The sequence below is a fragment of the Aegilops tauschii genome, chromosome 2 (genome assembly GCF_002575655.3).
Source record: "Aegilops tauschii subsp. strangulata cultivar AL8/78 chromosome 2, Aet v6.0, whole genome shotgun sequence".
NCBI lineage: Eukaryota > Viridiplantae > Streptophyta > Magnoliopsida > Poales > Poaceae > Aegilops > Aegilops tauschii.
This window is the reverse complement of record NC_053036.3, coordinates 138318983-138329545: the sequence shown is the minus strand read 5'-3', so window position 1 is coordinate 138329545 and position 10563 is coordinate 138318983. Positions and strand designations below refer to the sequence as shown.

The 10563-nt window shown below is 44.5% G+C and overlaps 1 protein-coding gene across 1 annotated transcript; it reads left to right on the top strand.

The window, feature by feature from the left end:
- Positions 1-688: 688 nt before the first annotated feature.
- LOC141040827 (uncharacterized) lies at positions 689-1569 on the top strand. The gene is made up of 3 exons (XM_073506945.1): positions 689-846; positions 1183-1236; positions 1335-1569. The coding sequence occupies exons 1-3, from the start codon at positions 689-691 to the stop codon at positions 1567-1569; spliced, it is 447 nt and encodes a 148-aa protein (XP_073363046.1).
- The last annotated feature ends 8994 nt before the right edge of the window (positions 1570-10563 follow it).

Below are 10563 nucleotides of genomic sequence, written 5' to 3'. Positions count from 1 at the left end.
CATCCAGCCCTCCACGGGATGGTCCTGTTCATCCAGCCCTCCACGTGGTCCTGTTCATCCAGCCCCAACCGGCTCGATCGATCGGGGTCCTGTTCATCCAGAGGCAACACCACGGGGTCCTGTTCATCCACCCCCACCGGGAACTGTTCATCCTAACCCCCCAGCAACGCTCACTGTTCATCTAGAGGCAGCATCGATCGGCTTCAGTTAGCAGCAGTAGCGAAGGAATCGCTCGATCGGGTTCAGTTAACAGCCATCGATCGATCGCTTGGGTTCAGTAACGCGTAGCCTACAGTGCAATCGCTCGAGTTCAGTTAGAGCCCAACGCCTCGCACCCACGCGCGTGCGTGTACGAGAGAAACACGCATCGCTCGGCCCCGACCACCCACCGTAACCGGGAACACCCCGATATTTTCCTCGCCCTCGCTTCTACCACGGTTTTTTCCGTCATGGACGACCCAAAGAATGTCATGCAGCTGCGTCTCTGGCCCGCCCAGGATGAAAAGCCCATTTTCTATCATGATTTTTTGTCATAGAAGTAGGACCCCACCACATCTATGATGATACCGGGTTTTGTCACAATTATCGTCATAGAAGTGTCATAAGTATGACAGAATTTTTTTCGTTCGGCCCAAAATGTCACGGATGTGTCTTTTTTTTGTAGTGAAGGGTGAAGACGTGGACAATGATGTCCATGCTCAGGAGGAAGCTCGGCGGAATGCCTGTCAAACTAGTCAGCATTGATGTCGAGTACACGCACTACGTGAAGCCACAGCGGGCAGCAGTGCTCCAGCTATGCGTAGAAAGAGAATGCCTTGTCTACCACATCTCTGCAGCTAAAGACAGGTCAGAATAACTATCAATCTGTACTATTGCTTGTCAATATTGATTTTAAATTTTCTTCACTGCAACTGCCATTATTTAAACTTTGGTTCTCATTTTTAAAAAGCATGGCATAGGAATTCATTGACAGTTTTCATCTAGCTCCATGTAACTCATGTTTTCAATTCTTGAATTATATGATATCTAGCGATACACATAGTTTTATTTTGTTTTACCAAATACAAATTATTTGACTGAACAATACAAAACTGCTGCATTACTATACAAAACATGTATGAAATTCAATTCAAGAATACAAACATGCACAAAACATGCATTGTTTATGCAATCTATTATCAGATTTACTAGTTATGCTGAACAAGTATTAGCAGCTACTCACTACAACAGATTCAGGTATTCATATTGCACTTCAGTTTCAGAAAAAAAAAACAAAAAAACATTGGTAGTTCTAAGAAAATAAACTATATCCAGTCTATACAAACATCTTGCAGGCCAATGGAACTAGACAAATTCCTCATGAATGGTGAGTACACCTTCGTCGGATTCTCCATTGAAGGAGACAAAAGCAAGCTGAAGCTATCTGGATTGGAGATCAACTCCGACAACTACATTGATATTCAGGTGGAATGGAGAGACCCATACAATAAAAAGAAGTTTGACTCTTTGGCTGATGTTGCCGGCAGGATGATAGACATTCACTACCATGACATGAAGAAAAAAAATTAACCGCAAGGAGGACCATACTCTGTGGGGATTTTGCCCGCTGCCAGAAAAGCTTATCAAGTATGCAGCAATAGATGCATTCGCAACATATGAGTCATGGAGAATCATATACGATGTCATAATGGGACTGGACAGGGCAAAAAGAGACAAAGAAGCAAAGAAGAAGAACAAGGTTGTAATCCAATACAGCAACTAGAAATAATCAGGGCTATGTTTAGTTTCATTTTACTTTAGTGGTTGTGTTGATCTTTGTTTCATGTCTGCAAGCTTTTGATTATGTCCATTGCTTCATATCGAACATTTCTTTTGTAAAAAACAATGTCATTTTAGAATTATCATCAAATTTTCTTTCTGTTGTTTGCTTCTGTGTCGTCAGTTTGCTTGTGATCATTTGCTTTTGCTGAATTTAGTTTTGTATTAGAACAAGTATCCAGACAACTTTGAAAAATTTAATGTGTGATACCAAAATGTACTACACACATACAAAACATATTCAAAAACAACGTTAAACAAAAAAATTAAGTAATCTGACTACAACTCATACCTAAAAAAGAAATATTAATGCAGTTCACAATGGTATAAATAAGCAGTACACATGTGTCCACATGCAGTACACAATAGTAATTATAGAAAAACAACATTAATATTAATATTTCTAAAAAATATAATCAGCAGACCATTCTAAAAAAACATGAATATAGTTCACAGAACATATATAAGGTAGTTCACAAAGTGTATGCATGAAGTGCAGTACATGCTTAAATGTAGAACGAGAGGGGATGCAGCAACTTTCGTGCAGTGCACAACACTCAGACTTATTTGTACTCAATGTTGGTGCAAGCAGTACAAATGACATTATTTGTACTACCACGTAATATATATACTGCAAAAGAAAAAAATGCTTCAGATAAGGAAAAAAATTGACCACCCAGGTGCAACCAGGCCCCAGCCAGTCCCATAATAGGTCTGCGCCCACGGTAGGGGAGTCGTTCTGAGCCACAATGCATGGGGCCGGGCACACATGGGCCAACAGGTCAGAGAGCAAAGAGCAGCGAGCGTCGTGTATAAGCGCCCAAACAAGTAACCAGAGGAGTTTGATAGAGATGCCTTGCCAGCGCTTATAAACAGGTCGAGCGCGGTCTCGCGGGCGAGGTGGGACTAAACATTAGAGCGCACACACAGCGCACCGGAACCAGCCGTGCTCACACGGCGACTTGGGCCCAATGCGTCTGACACCCCAACGGACCCAACAAATTCCCATAGCCCAAAAAAACAAAGCCCAACGACACACAACTAGCAAGTAACTCCAGTACCCCTTCACATAAAAAAATGCAGCCCACTGTGCAGTTCGGTATGGGACCGTAGATGTGCTGTCAATAAAGCATTGCTGTTCGCTTAGACAATTATTTTTTCCAGACAATCAAGAACACTACCACGTCTAGCCCGAGTCAAACTGCCTCCTCCACTTGGCGAATCTTTTTCACTTGGCTACAACGGCACAATCCCACGTCACAACCTGGCTTGGTTGACAGGCGCACGGGGTGTGACAGGGAGGCGGCGGGGTGTGATGGACTCACCTACGCATGCGGCGCCGCGGCATGCCGCGTTGCTGCATGCTCCGGCTCGTTCCAGGCTCGGCCTCGCAGGGGGGTGGGGAGGGGGTCACGACCCCCTCCCACCCCCTACTCGGCCTCGCGCTAACGAATGCAGTGCGCTTGTTTGACAGGCGCAGTGCAGACATTCTGTTTTTCCAACCTTAGGACGAACGCAACCCCAGAGCCACACACCTAACATAGAATGGGAGGCATCAGGTTGTGACGGACTCGCCTACGCATGCGGCGCCGCGGCACGCCGCGTCGCCGCCTGCTCCGGCTCGTTCTAGGCTCGGCCTCGCAGGGGGGTGGGGAGGGGGTCAAGACCCCCCTCCCACCCCCCTACTCGGCCTCGCGCTAACGCACGCAGTGCGCTTGGCTGACAGGCGCAGTGGGACATTCTGTTTTTCCAACCCTAGGACGCACGCAACCCCAGAGCCACACCCCTAAGATAGACAGGGAGGCGGCAGGGTGTGACAGACTCGCCTACGCATGCGGAGCCGCGGCACGCCGCGTCGGCGCCTGCTCCGGCTTGTTCCAGGCCCGGCCTCGCAGGGGGGGTGGGGAGGGGGGTCATGACCCCCCTCTCACCCCCTGCTCGGCCTCGCGCTAACGCTTGCAGTGCGCTTGGTTGACAGGCGCAGTGCGGACATTCTGTTTTTTCCAACCCTAGGACGCACGCAACCCCAGAGCCACGCCCCTAAGATAGACAGGGAGGCGGCGGGGTGCGACGAACTCGCCTATGCATGCGGCGCCGCGGCACGCCACGTTGTTGCCTACTCCGGCTCGTTCCAGGCTCGGTCTCGCAGGGGGGTGGGGAGGGGGGTCACGACCCCCCTCCCACCCCCCCTGCTCGGCCTCGCACTAACGCATGCAGTGCGCTTGGTTGACATGCGCAGTGCAGACATTCTGTTTTTCCAACCCTAGGACGAATGCAACCCCAGAGCCACACCCCCTAAGATAGACAGGGAGGCGGCGGGGAGTGACAGACTCGCCTACGCATGCGGCGCCGCGACACGCCGCCTCGCCGCCTGCTCCGGCTCGTTCCAGGCTGGACCTCGCAGGGGGTGGGGAGGACGGGTCACGACCCCCTCCCACCCCCCTGCTCGGCCTCGCGCTAACGCACGTAGTGCGCTTGGTTGACAGGCGCAGTGCGGACATTCTGTTTTTCCAACCCTAGGACGCACGCAACCCCAGAGCCACACCCCTAAGATGGACAGGGAGGCGGCGGGCTGTGACGGACTCGCCTACGCATGCGGCGCCGTGGCACGCCGCGTCGCCGCCTGCTCCGGCTCGTCCCAGGTTCAACCTCGCAGGGGGTGGGGAGGGGGGGTCGTGACCCCCCTCCCCACCCCCACTGCTCGGCCTCGCGCTAACGCACGCAGTGCAGTTGGTTGACAGGCACAGTGCAGACATTCTGTTTTTGCAACCCTAGGACGCACGCAACCCAGAGCCACACCCCTAAGATAGACAGGGAGGCGGCGGTGTGTGACTGACTCGCCTACGCATGCGGCGGCGCGGCACGCCGCGTCGCCGCCTGCTCCAGCTCGTTCCAGGCTCGGCCTCGCAAGGAGTGGGGAGGGGGTCACAACCCCCTCCCACCCCCCTGCTCAGCCTCGCACTAACGCATGCAGTGCGCTAAGTACAAGGAATACATGAGCAATACAAATCTATAGACAACTAAAAAAAGGGGGGCAACCTCCCCCCCACCCTACCGTACAAACAATAAAAAAACCAACTGCAGGACGCAGCTTTAGACAATGAAGTGCATTTGGTTAGGTAAAGCAGTGCAGTATCATAAAGCAATGTAGTTTCTGGATACACACATGAATACAGGGTCTGCGGCAAGTGCAGCAAAAAAAATACAGGTGCAGCACAAACTTGTAGACAAATGCAGTGCTTTTTATTGGACGAAGAAGTTCGGCATCACATGCAATGCAGTTTCTGGGACACGTACGATACATATAAGCGTGACAAATGCCAGTTCGCACAGAACGTGGTGGCCAACAAAATAAAAATATACACATATTAATACTGTATGAGTTATTTATATAAAATACACATACACATACAAATTCATCCATATACGCTGCTGCAAAAAGCAGACGAAAACACAACAACAGAAAAAAAAGTCTTTTCATACATAATCTACCTTAGAGCACACAGTACACAACATGAACCCTAGTTCTTGTCCATACACAGGCTTTTACCCAGGAGAAACAATGCCAAATGACTGTTACTGCCTCTGCGATTGCGACAGGGAAGTAAGCCCGAGGTCCGCAATCAGATCTCGTAGCTCAAGCGGCATGTCTTCATAATACAACATGTTCGAAGGATTGAACGGCAGCTGGAACATGTACTCCGCCTTCCAATCTTCAACAGCAGGCTGAAGAGAAAATTTAAAAAAATGCAGACCAGTGATTAAAAAAAAGGTTGTCATAAAGAACAAAAAGTGAAAAAATCAAATAATAAAAAAAGTAACAAGAAAAAGAAGAAAACACAGAAGGTATTACATCGGATTAGATAATTTTCTCAACTAGACGTTGGCCGTCATACAACTGCGTTAACCTCAGAACATAGATTCCGCACTCGTTTGCTCCCTGCTCTGGCACGACCGGGTAAGAGGGCTTCTCTGCCAATTTAACCCAATCAGGCTGGTTCTTAGATTTATACATTTTTCACCATAAATCGCCTTCAGCAGCTGAGTCATCGTCCTCATCTGGCAAAAAAAGGAACCACAAAGTAAAAATAACACACGTCACAGATCAAATTACTATTCAGACGAACCAAAAAATACAAAGTTGTTCTCAACGTCTAGACAATCCCTATTTTAAATGCACGTGAGGTCATTTCCTTTTATCACCTTTTTTACACAGATTAGGGGGTGTGTGAGAAAATGCAGTTCTGCCACGCATATGTTGCAGTGCACTAAATAAACAAGTGTGGTTCTATGTGTGCTAACATTGCATGTGCAGTTTATAAAAAAATGCAGTAGGAGAAACACAAAAAAGATTTGCACTTGGCAAGAAAAAATGACATATCACTTCAGTGCAATCTGAGTGGTAGTCAGTCCTGCGCCACTTTGTCGTGACATCAGAATGGCCAGTGTACTTCCTAGTGTCATGGATATCAAACGTCTGGCGATGCTGGTTCATTGTGTATAAGGAATAATGACCATCCTTGGAGCGCGGCATCATAATCTTTTCACATAAAAATACAAAAATGAAATGAAAAGTTCTTTCGACACGTAGCACTAGGACCACTGTTCCAAAAGTAACTATAAAAAGAAATGCAACAAACCAGAAAATAAATGACGGAAAACAATGGACTTACCAGTTTTGCGTCCAACAGGTTTACGTCGTCGCTCACAAAAACCTTGAACTGCTTAACTGCATCTTCTACAACAAACGGGCTATGCACAACTGGCAACACAGGGTTTAATTCATCATCTCTCATCACAAAGGTTTCCATTTGAAGAAAATACTAGACAGAAAAAAGAACAAAAATAGGACATGAAAAAAAGAATAAACCATGCATGCAGGCATGGACATGAAAAAACCAGTACAATAGAAAAAATGACAGCAGACGTTTACCGTGATAAATAAAGGTGAAAGTAGCACACGTTCACCAGAAAGATAAACTAAACCCAATTCAGGGTCTTGCTTCCAGTACTTGATGACAAAATCCATGAGATATGAATCCATTAAAGCTCCTTTGCCAAATATATTATAGATATAGTCAACAGTGTAAGTATCAACATCACCAAAAGGACTATTCACCATAAAGAATGCGTCCCTGCAGTAAACATACACAGATGGGATCAATAAAATTAAAATTGAAAACAAAACACACAAAATGGATTAAGGGCACACACATAATACTTACTCGTGGTATTTGGTTACAAAATCTTTGCTGAGAACAAGATCCTTTATTTTCCTTGCCTCATCAATATATTTGAACCTCGGAGGCTTCAATTTCTCTATAGAGCATCTCAACTTAAAACCCTCTCACCTGCCCTCTTGTTCGAAAATACTTCAACCTCATCCACAGGAGGACGATTAATTGCTGCACTCCTAGTCCTACTGACGCATGGGCACGGCGTAACAAAATCATCATCATCAACATCAAATACATCGCGTGGAGAGCTAGGTCGAGAAATACTTCCACCATCAGGTCCAGATGCCACAACTGTGTTCAAACCATCTCCAGCCAAAGAACCAGAATTATCTGGGGAGATTCCAATGGCACAATCCTCCATAACCACCTCAGAACCCTGGGACTCGAACAGTGACGTACAGCCTTCATGAAGCCCCCCATCAAAACCTAAAAACGAGTAGAAAAAACATGGAAACACTCAGCACAAAATACAAAACCAAAAAACATGTAATACATCTCATTAAATATAAAAAATGCAGTTCACTAAAGAATAGAATGCAGCCCAATTTGTCTACATCAATGCAGTCCACTTGTCTACAGCAATGCAGAACAATTGCATACAACAATGCAGTCCACTTGTATACAACAATGCAGCCCACTTATAAAGAACAATGCAGCTCACTTGCCCCAAAAATAAATGCAGCAAACTTTATCTACAACAAATGCAGCTCACTAACACAACAAAAAATATACACATCCATTCTAAAGCACGCACTTAAATAAACACACTAGTAAAAAAAGCCCGTAAGAAGCGGAAGCGAGCAGTAGACAAAAAATAAATAAGGGAGGATAAAGAAGTTCACTAAAACAAATTTTATCTGCAAAAATTAAAAGTGATGTTAAATCAAGGCAACACTTTTCTCTATGTGAGCCAACTATAGAGCATGGCCTTTCTGATGTAGCCAATGTGCTCCACCCGAAACTGAGCAACTCGAACACCATCCCAAGTCTGCAAGAATTGAAACATATAGAATCCACAATCATGCCTGCAATAAAAGAATAAAAAACATCAATTTCACAAAATGAAATATAAAAAACTTGACCAGTATGGTGGAGAGGGGCTGTACGGAACACACCCATTTGGCTGCATTGGGACAATGACATGTTTCAACACAAATCCATCAAGTGTAGGAGGATTTAGCGGCTCATCAGAACTTGAGCTACCTTCTTTCCATGCACGCTTGATATTTTTAACCATCCTCCTAAAAACCCTGATCGCATCAGGGCTGCCAGGTTTATTGAGCGAGTCAAGAAATTCAAACCGCCTTTCATGCACATTTAACGCAACTACACAATAATGACCAACGTCATCCCTCATCTCTGGCAGATCAAAAGTTGCAAAAAGGACCTGTTCGAAGCACAAAAAATAAATAAAATTATTATAAGAAGAAGAAACAGAACACTATAAAAACAAACACACCAAATATAGTTTTGGACACATAAAAACGTTACTCACCATATCCTTTTTATCAACACGCTCCTCGGCTTTCGAAGAGAACATCATTTTAACGCTCCTGCCTACAGTACCACCATTCCAAATATTTGTCTTCCAAAACAAGACCAAAAATCAAATAGCGCTCAAGCAAACAGGTCGTTGCACGAAATCAGAAAAGAAAATCAAAAAATAAAACATAAATTTCTGCATTCTTACACAAATATGGTAAGGGACAACCATCGTCGGAGATCCCTTAAACTTATCTACCAACAAAGAAACCCCGAGATCTACAAGGCCTGTAGTGAGCATCCCTTTATCCCAAAAAGATTGACCAACTTCGCCAATGGTAATATCAGCCATCTCAATTTTAAAAGCAATCATGTCCCTGAATTTTTTATGAAAAACTGAAACATAAGATACTAAAAAATAACAACAAAGAAAAAGGGTAAAATACCAAAATTAGAAAATACAAATGAATAAAACCATTTCTAAAAAACCATAATTCTTCTTCTTGTCCTTTCGAACCCTCGTAACAGCAGCGTACAACTCATTGTATCTTTTCAGTTGAGCTGGATCAATGCTCGACGGTGTCACAAGAGGAAGTTCATCATCTGTAATAAAAAGATGAAGTTCACTTATCCAAAGAATGAAGTTCAAATATTAAGATAAGGAAATTCTGCTATCTATTTCGAAAATCATCAACAAAAGATCAAGTTTCACTTATCATTAAACATCTAATACAGCTACCATAGTAATTAAACAAAATGAATGAGAAAAACTTTAACTGCACTGTTCGAAACAAAACTCTTGCCTTCAGTGTCAGAGTCTTCATGCTGTTGTTCTTCAGAGCTGACCAAAACATTTTCTTGGCTAGGTTGCGACGAATCCACCACAAGCTCACTGGACTGCTCTTCTACAGCAACATCAGCATTCTCTGGATTTGCAACAGTCTGGTCAACCGCAATGTCCTTAGATACTTCAGCTACATGAGGCTCCACTCTCGATACTTCAGGAACATCGTTGCCCGCCAGACAAACAGGGGAAGCAGCAACACTAACAGCAGGAACAACATTCTCCAGCGGCTTCTCAATGCCAAAATCAGAATCTTCATGCCGACTAGGGGAAACAGCATCATGGGATTCTTGAGCTACAGAAGGGTCTGCATAGTTGACGGCAACCGATGCAGAAGCATCAACACTACCACCACCATCAACAGCACAACCCTCCTGGTTCAGATCAACATGAACTTCTACGTTTTCTTCTCCAAACTATGGAAAGTTTAAAAAACACACAATAACACAAATGAGCGTGGGGATAATTAACACAACAACACACATGAGACTTATGTCAAAGACTGCTGACAACATACGCAGAACAACTGCAGTCCACATATGCAAAACAACTGCAACCCACATGTGTCAAAACAACTACAACTGCAACCCACATATACGTAAAAAAGAATTGCAGTTCACTTTGTCAAACGATGTAGTTCAGTTATGTTAAATACTGAAGCTTACGTATGTAAAAGACTATGGACCACGCATGCGAAAAGAACTGCAGTTCACTTCTGTCAAAGACTGAAGCTCACACATGTAAAACTATTGCAGCTCACATATGTAAATGAAAATGCATATGAGTGAACATAACAGCGTACATCAAGTTTATAACAACAACAAAAAATTACATTACAACCCACTAACAAAAAAAGTAATACAAATATACCTTATCAGCTACAACATCCGGAGGGGGCGATGCATCAGCCAAGACCTCATCCTTCCTAGAGCCATCGTAGGACTCTTTGTGCACATCACAAGCAACAACCCAAGTCTACGGGCATAGAACAAACCAAAAACGATAATAAGATGGTAACGACCAAAAAAGAAAAAAACTTCAACTATGCACAAGCAGTACACACTTTACAACCGTGAAGTACACAAAAAATACAATAAAATGGAAAGCAACAAATGCAAGTTCAAGAAGAGAGATGCATGGGAGAACAGACATGGCAGAAGTACTTGTACCTGACCAATTCCA